Genomic DNA, 19,923 nt, shown 5'->3' on the forward strand with positions numbered 1-19,923 from the left:
ATTGAGTCCAAAACATCGCCTGCTAACAAATTAATGTAGTGTATTATTGACCTACTTAACGCGGTAATGGCTTATTTTGGCATCAGTCAATACATTTATATTTTATTTAAAATGTGCTCCGTTACCAGCGTTCTCTAATTGCTTTAAAGAGAACGTTCCGTCCTCTTCTCAAATGACCAAGTCAGTTATAATAGCACAGAAAAAACCACCCATCATCCACAACTAAAAGACAGCCCCAATACAGGAAAGCCACATTCACACATTACAAAAGAGATGAACACATTTATAGTTTCAGATTTTATTGGTGTTAAATCAGCAGTTAGGGTGTTCACTGCAATTTAGTCGAACAGGCCGAAGCCCATGTCCTCATCAGACTCCTCAGACTCATCCTTGGCTGGTTCCGCAGCAGGGGCTGCAGCTGTTTCTTGGGCTGCGGCTGCCACTGGAGCTGCCACTGCAGCAAAAGCAGAGGGGTCAGCCAGGAAGGCCTTCACCTGAAGGAGAGCAGATCGACAGGATAAGTTCTCTTCACAATGTACATAAACGTTAGCCACAGTAAAAAAAGATGTACCCCCACTGATATCCCTGGTCAAATTATTGTTTAGATGTGACAGACAGCAAAAGACTTGTAGATCAACTAAAGCATTCAGGAGTAAAATGGTTTAAGCCCCAATGTTCGGAAACACATGGCAACACATGCACTCCATCACTACAGGCATTACAGTACATTTGTGAATATGTAAAATGGTTCACAAATGCAGGTAAATTTTGAATGAAGTTGATATTTTATTAATACCCCTGTATGGCTATGCTCAAACACCCTTGATCTAATATGCTGAATTAGCAGGGGAAAAAAAAAACAAAAAAAAACCCACAAACAACTTTAGATCAACTGAATTCCAGGACTAGGGCTGGTGACCATAGCAGTCTCCACTCACATACTCAATGTGACAACACCTGTTTAGAAAGCCAGTCTTTGCTAGTCTATCCATCTAATACATTGTGTTGGAGACCTAGTGCCCCTGTCTGCTGTAGGAAACAAAGCAGACTGGGATTGGAGGAAACCAGTTCCTATTTGCAGGGGGAACGACAGAACAGCACTGCAGCAGCTGCTTTGTAACCTAACCTGCAGAGGATAAGATACTGTCCCACAATAGAGGAGAAGATGCAATTTTACCTTATCAGCCAAGGGGAAGGAGTAGTCAGTCTCCACTGCAACAGCCAGCACCCTCTTGTATCCATTGATTATTGAATGGGGAATAGAGGCAAGAGTGGGGTAGCCAATCTGCAGACACACACTGGCAATGTTCCTCACACCCTGCAAGATAACAGGTACAGAGGTGCAAGGGAAATTGATTAATACCCAGCTTGACCATTTATGCCATCAAACACGGCTAAAAAAATGAATTAAGCACCGCAAGCTATTCCAGGGCACCATTTACAGAAAAGTAATGTGTGAGACCAAGCGTCCCTGCAAGTTGTTGGATTGCAAACAGACAGGGATAGTAGGAAACAAGTTTATTTATGCAGGGGGAACGACAAACCAGCACAGTGTCAGCTGATATGTAACTGAATCTGCAATAATTATGACAAGTGTTCAGTTGTGGTAGTTTCAAATGCTTACTCACCTCTAGGAACCTCTTGTGCAGGGCATCCTCAGTGATGTCCAGCACCTCAGGGCTGTAGACGCTGCCATTGTCATAAACCTGCTGGATTATCAACCCATAGGAGAAGGGCGAGATGTTCAGCATGTTGAGCAGCGTGGCCTCGCTGGCACCCACCTTATCTCCAGGTTTAATCAGCTGCACATTGCTCTGTACAGAGAAGACAAAACATTAAAACGTAGTAGTCTCACAGCATGGACATTTGCTGGATCTCCAAATCAGATTCCATCAGACAAGCAATAACTGCATCCATGCAAAGTGTTATAAAAGAACCAAACCAAGATAAAAACCATGACAAATCTGTTTTAAACCATACCAAGATTTCAATGGTTCCTCTGGAGATCTTGGTGGTGATGCCCAAAGCTTGGAAGAAGGAAGTCTTCTCAGGACCCAGCCCAGTGTTTTGAGCAGGCACAGTCACCTCACAGGGGGCGATGGCACCAGCACGGGCAGCTGCAGGAACCTAACAAGTGCAAGACATGTTTACACATTACATCAAGATGCTTCCCTGTTTCACACGCGTGAACTATAGACAAACAGAACTTACCTTATTGGCCAGCAGCAAGTCCCTGACCTCAGTCAGGTCCTCCTTGGTGAAGACAAAGCCTACATTGCCACGGATGTGGGGAAGCAGCCTGTGAAACACAGCTTGTCAACATTCTACCGCAAGACGTGCTAAAATTCCTTCAATACATTTAAATGTGCGAGACTAAGCGTCCCTGGAAGTCGTGGGATGCAGACAGTCAGGGATAGTAAGAAACAAGTTAATTTGTGCAGGGGGAACGACAAAACAGCACTGCATCAGCTGATTCATAACTGTTCCTGCACAGCCTGTCAATAGATCATGTTCAGATAATTTACTGCTACATATAGGACTGAGTGAATGCTTCTTAAAAAGCCCAACGATTCAGGGTAGAATGAAAAACATCTCTGCATACTTCTCCAGAGCTGGGTTGTTCTCCAGATGGCCACGGATGGCCTTGCGCATCATGGTGTTCTTGCCCATGAGCACGACTGCCTTGCCCCGCAGGGACAGACGAATGGTCTGCATCTGCTTGGAGCCGACATTGTCTGCGCCCACAATGAAGCACTTCGGGTAGTCATTCAGTAGTTGCTGCAAAAAGGTTAAAAATGAGAAACTAAGTTTGATTACAAAACTCAATTCGGGGATTGTGTCCAAGACATTTGAGCCATGAGACAGACAATGAGTGAACAAGATTAAAAGCTTGTGCTAAAGCTCCTCTACCGCATTTTAATGTATGAGACCAAGCGTCCCTGAAAGCCGTGGGATGCAGACAGTCAAGGATAGTAAGAAACAAGTTAATTTATGCAGGGGGAACGACAAACCAGCACTGCATCAGCTGATTCATAACTATTCCTGCACAGCTTACTTCTACAGCTTTTATGTTTGACATCTCAGGTCCTCCATTCACTTAGCGCTATATCTACATAGATATCAACATGGAGGGGGGCCTACTCGAGTTGAGAACCCAACACAGCACGCAGAAAACACTTACGATGATTTTTAAGAAGTAGTTGGACTTCCACGTGGCCCTGTCTTCCCTGGGCATCTTTGCAGTGCTTCCAAGGATCGGATAATAGCCGGTTTAAAGACAAGGTGATTAACTTGAAAAGAAAAAAAAAGCTTTAATCAGAACACCAAGTTAAACAGTATTTCTACTAGAGAACACACTTAGATTATATAACCTAAAAAGCCACGAGGACAACCTCCTAGCATAGATGATCGGTTACACGGCAGAAAATGTAAGATTAGTAAAAAAAAAAAAAAAAAAAAAACACGGGGTAAACAAATCATGATGAGGCCGTTAGAAACGCTTAAATGTGTGTGGCAAAGTTATACAGTCTGTTCATGACCAACACACGGCACAAATCTCATGCGCGGAACAACATGGCGCGGAGAGGCCTTAGTTAGCAAACAAGCTAACGGGGCAATCCCCACTGAATGTCCGCCTAAAATACGGTTTGTTCTATGAGGTTAGAACCAGTTGCTGTATTTAAAACTTACTAGTCATATTCAGCTTTAAGGCAGACACCTAGTTGTCGAGAAATTGGGTAAATCTGTGAAAATGTAAGTCCGAACGGCGCAGCTCTCACCTCACAGTAGGGACGCGTGGATGAAAAGAGACCGGAAAAAGACGAGGGGCGGTGTTATAATGACACAGTTAGACACTCTGATTGGTTAACAATGGTGTCACTCTAGGAGTTCAGTCGCGTGCGTCATACATTCATATTCAATCTGTTTAGTGAAATGGTCTACAAACCTCATTTTACTCATCTTTGAAAGATTTCTAACAATATGTCATCCTCAAACAATTCTGGAGATTAAGAACGCATGAATGGCAAACAATGCAATCAAACAATGATCTTCATTTGTACCTCTTGTTGCTTTTTGCAGTAGTTTCATATAATATAATAGATAGATAGATAGATAGATAGATAGATAGATAGATAGATAGATACTTTAAAGCTCTCAGAGGACCCTCTAACGATTCATCCTTGTGTGCAGTGGACCACAAAGCCAATATTGCCCAGGCCAATACTGAGGGGGTGAATGGAGTGTGTAGTATCTTTCTGTCTGATTTTTGGTCTAAAACAAGTTTATGTTGACCTTCTTTGCTGATCGTTTATGTTTACTGATATGCACAATGTGTTGCAGTGGTTGTCACCCAACCATAGCTGTGCTAAAAAATTCCCAAAAATGACATTTTTAAGCAAAAACTTAGTAGATAATTCAGCACTGTTTAACTTAGCTATATTACTTCAGAAGAGGGTTGGAACTCTTTTGGACCATCCTTTGCATATTTACACTTTAATTCTTATGATGAGATAGGATTGTAATATTTTTGCAAATAAGCTTCGCTTCTGTTGGCTCTATGACCCCAGACAGGCCTCATTCTGTAGTCAGGTAAACAAAAATCTGATGTGCTTTATGCTTATGTGCTGATGTGCTGATTTGCTAACATTCCTAAGCAATTTGTGATGTGAAAATCGGGGTACTACCACAACTGTGAACTAATACTGTTAGACAACATCAAACATTGCCTTTACGTATTAACACTCACACACAGGCTCTATTTTAATTGTGCACAGATTTTAATTGTGCACAGATTCTATTTTAATTGTGCTTAGACACTAATTCTTCTTTACTTTGTTATGGTCCCTTTATTCCATGTTTTAACTCTAAAAAAAAGTTATCTCGACTATCCTAAACATATTAGTTCATTGAGTCCATGTGAGTTAATAGACAATAAACATTCTGTTTGAATTTCAGTGAAATGTAAATTGTTTGTTGATTCATGGCAGTCGTGGGTTGGAGGTTAGGGAACCGGCCTTGTGACTGAAAGGTCGCACGTTCACTCCCCAAAGATGGCGGTACATGACTGAGGTGTCCTTGAGCAAGGCACTTAACCCCCAACTGTTCCCCAGGTGCTGAGGATAGGGCTGCACACTGCTCCAGGCAAGTGTGCTCACTGCCCCCTAGTGTGTGTGTGCTCACTAGTGTGTATGTGGTGTTTCTTTTGGCTGCTCCCTTTATGGGTCGCCACAGCGGATCATCTGCCTCCATCTTGCCCTATCCATTGCCTCCTGTACTTTCCATAACTACATCCATAAACCTTCTCTGAGGTCTACCTCTTCTCCTTCTACCCGGCAGCTCCATCTCCAACATTCTTTGCCCAATATATCCACTATTCCTCCTCAACACATGTCCAAACCATCTCAACCTGGCCTCTCTGGCTTTATCTCTAAACTGCTCCACCTTCACTGTCCCTCTGATCTGCTCATTTCTAATCTTGTCCATCCTTGTCACTCCCAATGAAAATCTCAGCATCTTCATCTCCGCCACCTCCAGCTCAGCCTCCTGTCTTTTAGACAGAGCCACAGTCTCCAAACCATACATCATAGCAGGACGCACTACTGTCTTGTAAACCTTCCTTTTCACTCTTGCTGCTATCCTGGGTTAAATGCGGAGGTGAAATTTCCCCATTGTAGGACTAATAAGGGTCACTTAATATTAATAATTTCAGCAGGACACTGTTAAAATCCTTGCGAGAATCATTTTAAATAGTAGTGCTGAGCACAGATGTATTTATTTCAGCAGTTTTAATTGGAGTTTATAGTAAATACAGTCAAGTGTGTGAATGTACAGTGTTGGAAAGAATACTTTAATAAAGTAGTGATGCCTGAATACTGAGTACACTGTCACATACTCAGTAATGAATTGCATTACAATACAAAAAAGACATGCAGATTATATTTCCTACACGTTTTAATAATATAATATAAACTCTTCGGGTGTATTTTGTATTTATTCACGCACGAAAGCATTAAAATCACCAACTCACTATCAAACCTAGTACATAATTGGCCACAGTTGGACTTATCCACTGTTATGCTAGCATCCTACTGCCCAAAACCTGTTTGGTGTAGGAAAAAATGAATACATTGGTGGGTTTTCTTTGCTTTTTAGCGAAATACATCCTTCTGCTTTTTAAAATCTTTCTAAAATAAATGTTTAGGAACTATTTTACATTTAAATTTTAGCCGTTTAGCATTAGCTCCATTGACCCCATTCAACGAGGACTCGCTCGCGGGCGCCCTCTGGCGGTTGGCCCTCATGTCTTAGATACAGTGGGGGAAACAGGAAGACGCAGGCTCTGAACCGGTCCTGTCTGTGGCCTCTAGGTGGAGCTGTGCAGCAGAGCTTGAATGCAGTCGTCAAAATTATTTTCAGTTTCGACCACCCTGGCGACAACTTGGGATCACGTCGCGACCCCAGCCCAGCAACCTCTGATCTAATCAAACATTCAAGGCATTTATCGGAAAAATAATGTAAAAGACCGCAGTGAACGCTAGACCTGTTTCAGCACCTTGGATAGTTCATCACCACCATCCATCCATCCATCCAACCATTCATCCATCCCCCTCTCTCTCTCTCTCTCTCTCTCTCTCTCTCTCTCTCTCTCTCTCTCTGCCAACTTTATTTCTTCTCAACGGGTTTCTAAAAGGAGGATGTTTTGTACCCATTATGTTCCCTTTTCCATTGCCTCCATTTGTAGAAAAAAATTCTCATTCTTGTTTGATACAGGATTTCAGCTGCTCAACAGTTCAGAGTTTCCTTTGTCGTGTTTTTCATTGAATAATGTGCCAAATGCAAACGCTGTGGGAATACGTGCAGAATGTGATTTAACACTGTCTTACTGAAATAAGTAAGGCTTATTTCCCTGAAAAAGACATATAAACATATTGTTCAGCATTAATGGTGTCTTAATAGATGTGAACATCACCCATGCCATGCACACTAATATACCCCTATACCATCATGAACCCATAACAAAAATGTGAGGAAATCACATAAAACTTTTGAAAACGTATCACATTATCCATGTACAGACACATCAACAAACACAATACAAAGAAATAAGAGACCATTACCGTGTGCGCCTCTTGGACCACTTGTAGAATGAGGTTATTTTGGGGCTGTAAGTCTTCCCTCTGCATCCGTGTTGGTTCTGACCCACAATGTCATGGTCACGCCCTTAACTGAACTCTGGTCATGTGACCCGTCATATAAAGAGTACCACATTTTTAACGAACACATTGTCTTAAAGGTGGTATCTGTTAAACATATTTTGCCAGTTACCATTTTTAAAAATCTTCTATGACATGTTTTCAATGGCTGTATTAACTCAAATATTCATGAATGTATAATAAAAACACATAAATGAACATTTAAATGAAACCGTGCAAATTCCCTTGCTGTACATATTACGTGATTTGAAAAAATATTCACAAATGGATTTTGTGATTTTTCCTTGTTTTATACAGGTCAGTTTCCGTTACCACGCATACAAAATTGGATATTTCTATCATTTACCCAAAAAGTGACACAGTAATATACATGTGAGGAGATGAAAACATTATTTGTGAGTCAATGATTAAAAAGCTAAAAAAAAACACCAAAATCTGACCTGAGTTCACTCACATATCTAAAACACAGATATTTAAAGACTGCCTTCAGCATCTTCATCACTTCCTTACAGGGAATTGTTCAGAATGCAGAACGTCAGAGTGCTTGCCACCTGACAAATGTAAGGATGCCCTTTTTCAAAACATGACTGATAAGCATGTAAAGTTGATGGCTTGCAGTGATGTAAAATGTTTTATAAGAGGGTCACTGCTGAGGTCGAGGAGCTCCAGTCCATCAAAAAAGGAGCTTCTGATGAAGTCACAATATACTAAATATGTGAAAGAATAAGGAATTCCAAGTAGGTTTCTGAACTCTTCCTCAATTCAGTTTTCTCTGTGTGTTGTTTCTCAGCGCATACAGGCCACAGTGGAGGAGCTGCACCAGAATCTGCAGCCTGAGATGAAGAGGAGGAGGCAGTGGAGACCATCTCACTCGGGGAGGAGCAGCACCAGGAGGAAGAATCAGAGACCTCCGTTGGAGCCATAGAAGAGGCAGTTGTGTGCCTGAAGAAGAGACAATTCAAAGTACTAAAACACAGAGCTAGTAATTCAGGTATATAAATTCATATAGGATATATTATAACATTGATATCACAGCATTGAGTCTTTAATCCTAAATCAGAAATTCTTTCACAGACCAGACCTTCAAGGAAGCTGCCAGGTGGAAGAAAAAGAAGAAACGCAAGTAAGGGTGACAGTAACTCTCATATTGAAATATTTTAAAAGATATATGTCAGTACAAACCCTGAGGGAGAAGCGACTTAGAAAATGGATGGATGGATATGACAGTAAGAGATGACAGATAAAAATAAGAATTGCAGTAATCAATGTTATATTGAAAAGCATTTCCACCACTGTTCCCTAATTTCCTAGTAACTCAGTCAAGATATAATCAGAATCATTCAGAGTGGTTTGGTGTGAAATGGTTATTTGAGAAACACACTCTCATGTCTTTACAGTGGTGGTGATTTTTTATATGTAATTCTAGTGATGGTAAAATGGTGGGAAACTTGGTGGGAAACTTTGGACACTATTTTGCCTTACAATGCCCTATGTGTACCCCTCCACCATTAATGAAAGTTTACCACATTTATGAAACTTTAATCCCAAAACTATTATAAAACAACGTGTCAGATGTCAGTCAGCGTATGTCTAACCATTTTGTTAAATAATTTTCTGTGAGGAAGCTTTCAGAGACAAACTCTTCAGACATTTGGTTCCTATCACCACTACTGTGAACAATAGTGCTCTTGCCAGTATCTCTAGAAGAGAGCAAATCACATTAAACACATTGAATGGCTTTGTTTACCATTTATTATGTAGAATATAATTAAAATAGGTGGAGTTCTCCTTTAACACAGTTTTTCAGTTGTCCTGTTTAGGAGCTGTGACTGCTTCACTCCCCTCTGGAACTGGTTACGGAAGTAGCTTCCAGGACCACCATTCAACGGCCCTCATTCTCTTATTGTTTCTCTTTCTTCTTTATCTATACTCATATCACTGCTGTCAAAAAAAAATTTCATATCTCCACAATAGTTACTTTACAGACGATGGAATTAACATTCTTAACTTGTAATGGAAGCTAATGTATGAATTTGAAATTTCATTATAGTATAATGAATTTTTTCTGATTTATTTTTGCCCATTCATCGTGAAATTTGACACAAGGCAAAAGGTGAAAAGATACAAGATTTTTTACAAGAGTGACAATATGTCCCCTCCCCTTATTTAATTTCTTCTTCTTTAGTAATTCCTACATACTTTTGGTATTGCTGGATTCTTTATTATTTATTTGATTTATTTATGTAAACATTTAATTTTGTGTAAAGTTGGAAAGATCCAACAGTACCAGCCGACTGACTGAAACCCCATTGAAATCTTAAAGAATTATCTTAACATCACAGGACCACAACCTGTTTCTAATTATTTAGTTTATTTTTACAGGGAAGGTTCCTGATGCCTGAACCAGCAGCTTGGAGGAACAGACATCAACCTTCTCACTGATTACTTTCTTCTGTATTTTCTTCTGCTTCTCTTCCATCTATTTTTTCTTGCCTTTTCCATACCTTTTCCCAGTTTTATCCCCTCGTACTGCCTATTTCCTACTTCTTCCACCACCGAAGTGTATCTGATAAGCATCTGTACAGAATCCAACCAGTGAGGAGTTACAGTATATTTGTTTTTTAGTTGTGTGATTGTGTTGTACTGTTTATGTTATTGTGTCGTTGACCTGTTTCACCTATTTGACCTATTTCTAATGAATAGGTCTGATCTGTGGTTCATAAACAGGTGTATAAATATCACATGTAGTTACTCAGATTTGATCACATCCAGCTTGTTTTACTGTTGTGTTCAGCTGTTAAGCAGGTGGCCTGAATTGTTCTGTTCACTCAGTGTAGACTGCAGCCATCCTTCCTTCCACAACCTTCATTCTTTCCATTAACTCTGTATCTGTTGCAGTCTGAAGGCTCAGTGGGCTGTTCAGGGAAAACTGTCCAGAATAACATGAAACTAATTCATTTATTAAACCGCTAAAAATAGTTAAAAATCTAATAGCTAAAAATCAGTAAATCTACCAGTAATTAGTAGATAACTCGATTACTAATATAATGGACAGTGACAGTCTACGTGAATGTGATTTATTAACAGTCTTATGAAATGACTGAAATACATCATAAAGACCCAGCTGTAGCCCACTGCACACTGATTCCCTGTCAGACCCCACTGGCTATACACTGACCCTCAAACCATCAAACCCTGTAATCACATTCCTTCTGGCTATGTAATACTGTGGTGTTTCCTCTCTTTGACCAACTCATATGAAGAGTTTTATTCCAAAATGCTGTATATTCTTTTAGAACTATTTCAGGTATAAAATGTTTTAGAACAGATTAATGGAGAACACATTTGTATCTCTCTGATAAAAGATGATATTAACATGCAAAATGTATATGTAAAGCTAACTCCCAAGAATGTATATCATGTACTAAAAGTGGTCTATAATGCATAGACTCCAACTCTGTTCTTTCCATTTCTCCTGTCTTCCTCCAGTTTTAATTTCTTTAGATCAGTGTTAGAAAGAAAACTGAATGATTATCCTCAAGTAGTGTTATTTCTAAAATCATCTAAACTACTTCAAAAGAGCACAATAAGAACTGATCAGTTACTTCACACTGTAGACCAGTTAAGATACTGTCTTTACTGAATCTAGAAAAAATGATAGAGGCTTTTATTTCCTCAGCTGATGATCAGTGTTCACACCATGAAAGTTTTAGATGTCACAAATACAACCCCACTTCCAATGAAGTTGGGACAGGGGCATGTTTACCACTGTGTTACATCACCTTTCTTTTTAACAACACTCAATAAGCATTTGGGAACTGAGGACACTAATAGTTGAAGCTTTGGAGGTGGAATTCTTTCCCATTCTTGCTTGATGTACAACTTCAGTTGCTCAACAGTCCGGGGTCTCCATTGTCGTATTTTGCGCTTCAAAATGCGCCACACATTTTCAATGGGAGATAGGTCTGGACTGCAGGCAGGCCACTCTAGTACCCACACTCTTTTACTGCGAAGCCATGCGGTTGTAACACATGCAGAATGTGGCTTGGCATTGTCTTGCTGAAATAAGCAAGGACGTCCCTGAGAAAGATGTTGCTTGGATGGCAGCACCTGTTGCTCCAAAACCGGTATGCACCAGCATTAATGGTGCCTTCACAGATGTGCAAGTTACCCACGCCATGGGCACTAACACACCCCCATACCATCAGAAATGCTGGCTTTTGAACTTTGCGCTGATAACAATCCGGACAGTCCTTTTCCTCTTTGGCCCGGAGGACCATGATTCACCATGATTCACCATGATTTCCAAAAACAATTTGAAATGTGGACTCGTCAGACCACAGGACACTTTTCCAATTTGCGTCAGTCCATCTCAGATGAGCTCGGGCCCAGAGAAGCCGGCGGCGTTTCTGGGTGTTGTTGATATATGGCTTTCGCTTTGCATGGCAGTTTTAACTTGCACTTGTAGATGGAGCGACGAACTGTGTTCACTGACAATGCTTTTCTGAAGTGTTCCTGAGCCCATGTGGTAATAGCCGTTACAGAATGATGTCGGTTTTTAATGCAGTGCCGCCTGAGGGATCGAAGGTCACGGGCATTCAATGTTGATTTTCTGCCTTGCCGCTTACTTGCAGAGATTTCTCCAGATTCTCTGAATCGTTTGATGATATTATGGACTGTAGATGATGAAATCCCTAAATTCCTTGCAATTGCATGCTGAGAAATGTTGTTCTTAAACTGTTGGACTATTTGCTCACGCAATTGTTCACAAAGTGGTGAACCTCGCCCCATCCTTGCTTGTGAATGAACGAGCCTTTCAGGGATGCTCCCTTAAAACCCAATCATTACACTCACCTGTTTCCAATTAACCTGTTCACCTGTGGAATGTTCCAAACAGGTGTTTTTTGAGCATTCCTCAACTTTCCCAGTCTTTTGTTGGCCCTGTCCCAACTTCTTTGGAATGTGTTGCAGGCATCAAATACAAAATAAGTGAATATTTGCTAAGTTTATCTGTTCCAACATTAAATATCTTGTCTTTGTGGTGTATTCAGTTGAATATAGGTTGAAAAGGATTTGCAAATCATCGTATTCTGTTTTTATTTATGTTTTACACAATGTCCCAACTTCATTGGAATTGGGGTTGTATATTAACTGTTTTAATTCCTATCCTGTATTTCTATAGATTCCATATATTTGCTATCCGGTGTTGAACAGAGGAGGATGGCTAGCTCACTGGGGCTGGGACCCGGATTTTCAGTAAATCTGCTTTGTGGTAATGATTGTTAATGATTATTTTGACTTCACTAATTATCCAATCTCAGCATAGCTATTATTATCATCATCAGACTAACTAATTAAAGTCTCTGATTGTAGTTTAGAGCTAAATAAAGCAGGACATCCAGAATGTAACCAATAGCATCACAGAGCAGCTCTGAGTTCACTTACAGAGATCAGCAGCTGATCTGTTACTTCCACCACTGCTTTGATAAAGTCTCTGTGTTTTATACAAGACAGTACAACCTGGATTTAGCATCTTAAACAATCATCCAGAAAGAAGAAAAATGTTGCTTTACTAAAACATTTAAAGGAAAACAATAACGTTTAACACTTTTAATATCTAGCATTAAACTCATTATATTTTTAGAATAATCACTGTTCTGGTGTTTTTCTCTGGGGAAATGGCAAAAAAGCAGGATGTACTATGAAACTGAAAGTGTTCCACATGATCCTCACATAATCAAATGCTTGCATAATCAAATGCTAGCACAGCAGATTTTTAATGGAGCTGAAATAAATACAACAACATCCACACTAGTGAGATATATAGCCATTCTTTAAAACAATGAAAATAATATTTATATAAGCATAACACGCAGTTAACAAACTACATTGCTTACCAGAAGAATTTTGCACTGCAACTATTATTCACAGTAATGACTTGCATTTATTTTATTATATAGTATTTTGTTGCTGTTTTTCAGTGCAAAATCACTGTGACATATGGCCTCTTATGTCTTATTTTCTTAATGAAATATCAAGATGTTTGTCATATCAGTAGATAATGGTAACACTTTAATTAACTATTTCTTTAGTGTTTGACTGATAATTTTAACAAACTGACATATTTCTTTGGCTCTCTGTAAGTAATGTGATGACCCCTTGCACACCGTCCTCGATGAACATCATGTTGTCTCTGATGCAGTGAGACGCACAGTGCAGGATATCAGATGATGTAATTAACTGCATGGAAAGGAGAGGTAGGTCAGTGTCAAGCTACATCAAAGCCTAAGCTGTAGTCTGTACCATCTATACTTTCCCTCTTTGAATTAAGTGATATAAATGAGAAGTGGAAATGCTTTCAGTCTAATCTAACTAATCAATAATTGGATTCCTTGCAGTCTGTTATTATCAATGTTATTAGTGATGTTGATTAGTTGTTGCAGCTCTACATAATAGGTATGAACAGTTTAAGCATTCCCAATTTTGATTGAACTATTGTGAGAATCCTTGTTATGTGGTAAAATTACAAATTTAAGACATTTTTACAATCCACAATTCTTTATGGTTTTATTTGTGTTTTTACAGCGTGTCATAGCTTCATAAAGCCTTGGAGGACTAGTGAGACAGGAGAGGACAGGGTGCAGTTACTAGAGGGTCTGATCTTGAAGACGAGAACTCGCACCAGCTCTCCCTGTAGAATGAACCACACCCCTGAGGTGTGTGGGATGGTGGTGTACATGTTTACCATGTCTGTATAACTCCAGTGCTAGTGTGGTGTATTGTTGTGTTAGATATTACACTGAAACCAAGGTAACGTTGTATGTGACAGATACGGTCTAAAGAGGCGGAAGAGAGAGGAAGAGTGGAGAATAATGAAGATGGAAAGGCAGAGGAGACAGTGAAAAGAGGAAAATCTAAATGTAAGACAAGGAAGTAAGGCAAGGCCTCATAGTCTCCTCAGCCAGCCTCACTCCCAGTGTCATTCTCTTATGGCCTCCCAGTCTCCAGTGGATGAAACTCTGATATAAATGAAAGGTTCAATCATTTTAATTGCATTTTTCATGCATGGGAAGAAGTGGACAATTCCCAAATCCCCTGTCTCAGCCACAAACAAACACACCAAATATACATACATCATTCTGTCATATGGAGCATGGTGGCTGAACATCTGCTCTAGTACAAGAGAGATGATGATACCACATTTCTACAATATCTCCTCCTTCCTGTTTGTCAAAATGAACTTCAAACATATGTATGTTCACAGAATATATATTCAATCATACATATAAGGGTATTGTGATGTTCTGTTATTAACAGTGGGCAAAAGGGAGACCTCCAGTGGTCAAGATTGTCGCAGCAGCGTTTATTTGCACTTTCAGTGTTCTTGTAGGTAGTTCAGGCTGTATGGGGAAAACGAACAGTCACGGTTCTTACTCTGCATTTTATGGCCAGGAAAACATTTGCCTGTGAGTATTTTTAGGTTCAGTTGCTGTATAACTTTATACTGAGACTATTTTTGATGTAAACCTTGGTTAATGAACGAAAATAATTCTATGTCTCAAGTTAATTTGTAAACGCTAATCGCTAGCATCTATATGGACTTTTCCATAGACGTTAGCCTTAAGCTAACGATTCGGTTTCTGTTCTTTTAAAAGTACAGTGTCATGCAAATACACTACACAAACAAATGTAACTAAGATATATTTTGTATGTTTGCTTACAGGTTTACAGTGAATCTTAAGTAAAGCTTGAAGAGAATTTTGGCATCCGGCTTTTCTTGGGAAACCTGTTGTCTATCTGCCGAGCTTGTAGCCACACACACACACGAGTAGGGGCAGAATAGGTATAGTAAATTCACACATTACCTAGAGAATATTTGGTAATTCAGTTAAGAAAATCAACATTGGAGGAAAAATCACAGGTCTTCTTAAAAGAGAATGTGTGGTGTTTTACCACCGGATTGACAATAATGAACAATCCCAGGATCCCAGTAGAAATAAGAACTATGTTTTAATACGTGTACTTAGCCTTGTTCAAATTCTAATCCATAGAAATTTAACATTTATGGGGTGGACATTACGCTGTCTCTTTATGTATCGACTTATTTGATTCATGATATAATTACACACAAGTCTTTATCTTTGTTTGTCTCCTCAGAACACAAAATGACCAGCCTACGACCGACTGCTGGTGAATCCCCTTCAGCTTCAGATACAGGTACATGGTGCAATCTTTTTAATCCAATATTTCCATGCATGAATACAAGTGGTGCATTCCTGCAGTCCCTCTGTTAGCCATATTTCATAGCTTTTTAAGCCATGTGACAGAATGTATAGACATATAGCTTCCATTACACCCATCCCAATTCTTATAATGAATTTGGACTGTTGGGTTCCTGAGGCCTGTTAGTTGTGCTTCAGTATGTTTTGCCCCATAGTACAAAATGAAATGTGGTGTCTGAAGCTCAAAAGATGATGAGCCCCGATTTTCACAGCTGCCCAGTCAGATTTCCAGTCTCCTGGAAATCCTCCCGTTCACATGCTCCGATGGTCTGCCCAGTCTCCAGCTCAGCCGGAAGTCTCACAACCAGCATTGGCGCTCATTAGGAACAGCATCATCCTGCTTCCATCTACTCAACATTCTACACATCTACAGCTGAGTCAGCAACTTATTGCCATTCTCATGTTCAACTTTCTCAGTGTTTACAGTTCTTTGTTTTTCTTTGGCCTCACTGTTTTCAGATTATAGATTTTTCTTGTGTGCCTGCTTGCCTGTGTACTGACTTTTGCTTGTGCCAATGACGAAGAGTACCGGAAGCCCCAGTGAAGCTGGGCAACACATTTGGCCTGCCAACAATTCTGGTTTACAGGTGGCACTGAATACCAGGTATTGTAATTTTGTTGATGTCAGCAGAAAATTCCGCATCAGATATTGGAGGGGAAAAAAGAATGAACCCAATCCAATCCTTTAGCAAATCTAGCTGAAATAGCTACATTTCCAACTTCTGTCTTTCTTTGTCCTTGTCTATGTCTCTCTCTCTCTCTCTCTCTCTCTCTCTCAGTAATATGATGACACCTTGCACACCACTCACAGTAAATGCATAGAGAGGAAGAACGTGCAAATCTGCTGCTGTAATGGACTGCATGGAGAGGAGAGGCAGGTCAGTGTCAAGCTCCTTCAAGGCCTAAGTTGAGCCTAGTATGGATGAGCTACACTGAACTTGGTCTAGTACAGGGCAAATTATGTGGTGATGGCAGTAGTATCAATACACAATATTGTACAAGAGGTATAAGTATAATAGTATGGAGTTACAACTGACAACTATTTCCATTATGGCTTAATCAGCCCATCACAGACAAAATACAGTACACACAATGTTTCGTTTATCAATAAAAATACAAGGATTATTAGAAAATAGCGTAGCAACATATCTATATTGTCCTGCTAACAGATATGTTTAATCCGTGGTCAGTTTTTTTTTTAATCAAGGGAGATGTAAATGGAATGGGGTTACTTCAAATATATCCAAGGCAATTTAGTGTGTAAATATGGGCAGAATTAAAATATGTATAATGAAGATTTTAGATCAGTAGATTCTAATCGTATCACTTAATTACATTAATCCAAACACTATCAAAAAATGGGTGGCAGTTTTGCAAGTGGGATGATTTTTGTACTTTTCTTTTAACAGAGGGATGACATCCCTCTTCAAATCATTCCCTGCAAGAAGTACAAAGTGCAAAAGTACAAAAGCACAGGCCCAAAAACTTAAAAAAGGCAGTGAAAAACACAGGCAGTGAAAAAATCAACTTCCAGTGCTTCACAAAGAGAAAATTGTTTGAGGGAGGTTCATTGCAGCCCTAATTTGTAAATCTTTTTGTAATAAACATTGTCGGGAGTTATTTTAGCCAATTCCTTGAGCAGTTTTCATTTCAATTTGGATGTCATACTGTTTATTACTAAGCGTATAAATTAAAACAATAAATTACAAGTCAGATAAAAACTAAAGCTATCTTGAATGTTCAATTTCTAGTTGACAAGAAAATTACTTGGATACACCCCTGATGCATCAGTCAGCAGTGCTGAAAATAGTGAAGACGGGTACATTCCTGACACATCTGAGACTAGTTCTGAAGAAAGTGAAAGGATCCCTTCACCTAAAAAGAGAAGAATTGAGACCGACTTCAGAGCACAATCGCATGATAAAGTGACCTCACACAACAAAAGCAAAGGTAAAAACAAAACCCCCTTATCTATCTCAACAGTAGTTAAAGACTTGCCAAATTGAGATGGCGATCACAGTAGTGAAATATCGGTTATGAAACTGAAGAAGACAGTACATGGCAGAATGATGTACAACAAAAAACAATACTACTTGTATTGCTCAGAACTGTTCTGTAAGATGGCAAGACACTTGGAATGAATTCATAAGAACAAGCTGGAAGTGGCTAGAGCTCTTAGTTTTAGTATAGGGAATCGAAGGAAAGAAGAATTCAGTTGGATCTTTTATGTAATAAAGGAAACCGTGTTCACAACACTAATGTTCTCAAAATGCTTCAGCTCTAATAACAGTTTAATATGTACCACTGAGGTCCACACTTTACTAATCCTTCAACTACATTCATCGCATCTGCATGCTTTAGTACCATTACCTTCTTATAGACAGTAATAAAAACATAATTTTCATGCCATGTACTACAGTAGGGATAAAAATTGCAGTCACTTAAATTTGTAGTCGGTTGTAAAAGTGAGCAATTTATTCACTGTAATATTTATAAACTGTTCCCATTCCTACTGTAGTTCTCCTCAATGTTGGGATATCTGCCACCCTGAAAAGGGAAAATAATGTCTTTTATCGTGAGTGACTAGTATTATCAGGAACCTAGAAGGTTGCAAGACACTTGGGAACTATAGTTATTGTATATGAATAACCTCTCCCTTCCTGCTGTGTTTGTCAGAGACTGTACCTTCATACAGAGACCAGTCAGAGTCTGAAGATCAAGATGGGAATGCAGAGTTACAACGAAAACCTCATCAGTCATCTTCAGTGTCCAAAGGTATGTATTAGTTTACACATTCAACTCTATCTATAATTATGTTCACCCCGTCCAACTATGATTCTACCTCCTCCCAACTCTCTATTGATCTATCCCTCTCTGACTCTATCAGTCTACCTATCTACTCACCTTTATCTAACTCTGTCATTCTATCTACCCCTCTCCAAATCTGTCTTTCATCTTATCCATCTTTTCCATCCATGTGTTCATCTACCTGCCTCTGTCTATCCCTCTGTCACTTTAACATCTCTTCTCATGTTGTAAAAGGAACAGTTTATTTCCTGTCTATAAATATCACTGTTCCCGTTCCTACCTTTCCCCCTTTCCTACAATGCTTTTCAGAGAAAGCACCTGCAGACAGAGACCAGTCAGAGTCTGAGGGTCAGTACAGGAATGCAGAGCAACAGCAAAAACCTCAGTCGCCTTCAGTCTCCAAAGGTATATATTCATTTCCACATTCAGTTGAGTAAAGCCTGCTGTAACACACAGTTGAGTCACATTATTATCACCACTTTCTTGTTTCTACACTCACTGTCCACATTATCAGCTCCACTGATCATATAGGAGCACTATAATTACGGACTGTAGTCCATCTGTTTCTCTGATACACTGTTAGCCTCCTTTAATCCTGTTCTTCAATGATCAGGATCCCACCAGACCACCACAGAGCAGATATTTTAAAGGGGGGTCATTCTCAGCACTGGAGTGACACTGACATGGTGTCCGTTGCACAGGTACAAGTAGATCAGACACAGCAGTGCTGCTGGAGTGATTAATCACTGTGTCAACTCTTTGACACTCCTACCTAGTTGCTCCACCTTGTAGATGTAAAGTCAGAGACAGAGTCTCATCTGTTGCAGCAGTTTGTGTTGGTCATCCTCTAGCCCAGGAGTCACCAACCCTGCTTCTAGAGAGCTACCTTCCTGTAAGTTTCAACTCCAACCCAAATCTAAAACACCCCATTCAGCTAATCAGAACTTCTGAAGACAACAACCCTGCTTTAGTCCTTCATCAGTGGTCACAGGATGCTGCCCACAGGAAGCTGTTGGCTGCATATTTCAGGTTGGTGGACTGTTCTAAGTTCAGCAGCGACACTGAGGGGTTTAATCACTCCAGCAGCACTGCTGTGTCTGATCCACTTTTACTAGCACTGCACACACTAACACCCCACCCAAATAACACTTGCTCTGTGGTGGTCCTGTGGGGTTCTGACCAATGAAGAATAGGGTTAAAGGAGGCTAACAGAGTATTAGAGAAACAGATGGACTACAGTGTGTAATTATAGATCTACACAGAGCTCCTATACAGTAAGTGGACCTGAAAGGATGGATAGCGAGTGTAGAAACTGGTCATAATAATGTGACTCGTCTGAATGGCTGTTTACGTGTCTGTCATTTTTTTGGCTCTTTACTGTTTCCTCTTTCTCTCCCTTTTTCTTTATCAGTCTACCCCTTTCTGTTATTTCAAATGATATATGTTACTAACTCTGCATATTTAATAGCCAATCCATTAATTCTAGGAATTGTGTAGAATAAAATATTCCAAAACATTTACTTTAAAAAAGTGTCTTTAAGACATTTTATATTGTTTTGGTAACGTTTACTTCTCAGTTAAGGATTTATTCAGGTTTTATGTCTCAGGATGTCTTGCAT

General features: G+C 39.6%; 1 protein-coding gene, 1 long non-coding RNA gene and 1 other non-coding gene across 3 annotated transcripts; 1 reads left to right on the plus strand and 2 right to left on the minus strand.

Moving 5' to 3' along the window:
- Positions 1 to 282: 282 nt before the first annotated feature.
- Positions 283 to 3,853, minus strand: rplp0 (ribosomal protein, large, P0). The gene is made up of 8 exons (XM_037533441.1): positions 3,780 to 3,853; positions 3,182 to 3,290; positions 2,603 to 2,778; positions 2,212 to 2,299; positions 1,981 to 2,127; positions 1,629 to 1,814; positions 1,178 to 1,318; positions 283 to 494 (listed from the first exon to the last, which is right to left on the minus strand). The coding sequence occupies exons 2-8, from the start codon at positions 3,233 to 3,235 to the stop codon at positions 339 to 341; spliced, it is 948 nt and encodes a 315-aa protein (XP_037389338.1). The 5' UTR covers positions 3,236 to 3,290; positions 3,780 to 3,853; the 3' UTR covers positions 283 to 338.
- Positions 2,920 to 3,048, minus strand: LOC119262313. Its single transcript, XR_005129543.1, has one exon. It is a non-coding gene; the product is annotated as a small nucleolar RNA SNORA63 (small nucleolar RNA).
- An 11,442-nt stretch (positions 3,854 to 15,295) lies between the features above and the next one.
- On the plus strand, positions 15,296 to 18,271 carry LOC119262292. Its single transcript, XR_005129526.1, has 5 exons — positions 15,296 to 15,431; positions 15,709 to 16,100; positions 16,276 to 16,374; positions 17,248 to 17,446; positions 18,173 to 18,271. It is a non-coding gene; the product is annotated as an uncharacterized LOC119262292 (long non-coding RNA).
- Positions 18,272 to 19,923: the final 1,652 nt, after the last annotated feature.

The sequence above is a fragment of the Pygocentrus nattereri genome, chromosome 23, assembly GCF_015220715.1.
Source record: "Pygocentrus nattereri isolate fPygNat1 chromosome 23, fPygNat1.pri, whole genome shotgun sequence".
NCBI classification, from domain to species: Eukaryota; Metazoa; Chordata; class Actinopteri; order Characiformes; family Serrasalmidae; genus Pygocentrus; species Pygocentrus nattereri.

Excerpts from the sequence above, each read along its gene's own strand:
- rplp0 (XM_037533441.1), bottom strand. The coding sequence starts at position 3,235 with ATGCCCAGGGAAGACAGGGCCACGTGGAAGTCCAACTACTTCTTAAAA. Across the intron at positions 2,779-3,181 it reads ACTACTTCTTAAAAATCATC|CAACTACTGAATGACTACCC; the intron begins GTAAGTGTTTTC and ends ACCTTTTTGCAG. Across the intron at positions 2,128-2,211 it reads ACTTGCTGCTGGCCAATAAG|GTTCCTGCAGCTGCCCGTGC; the intron begins GTAAGTTCTGTT and ends TGCACTTGTTAG.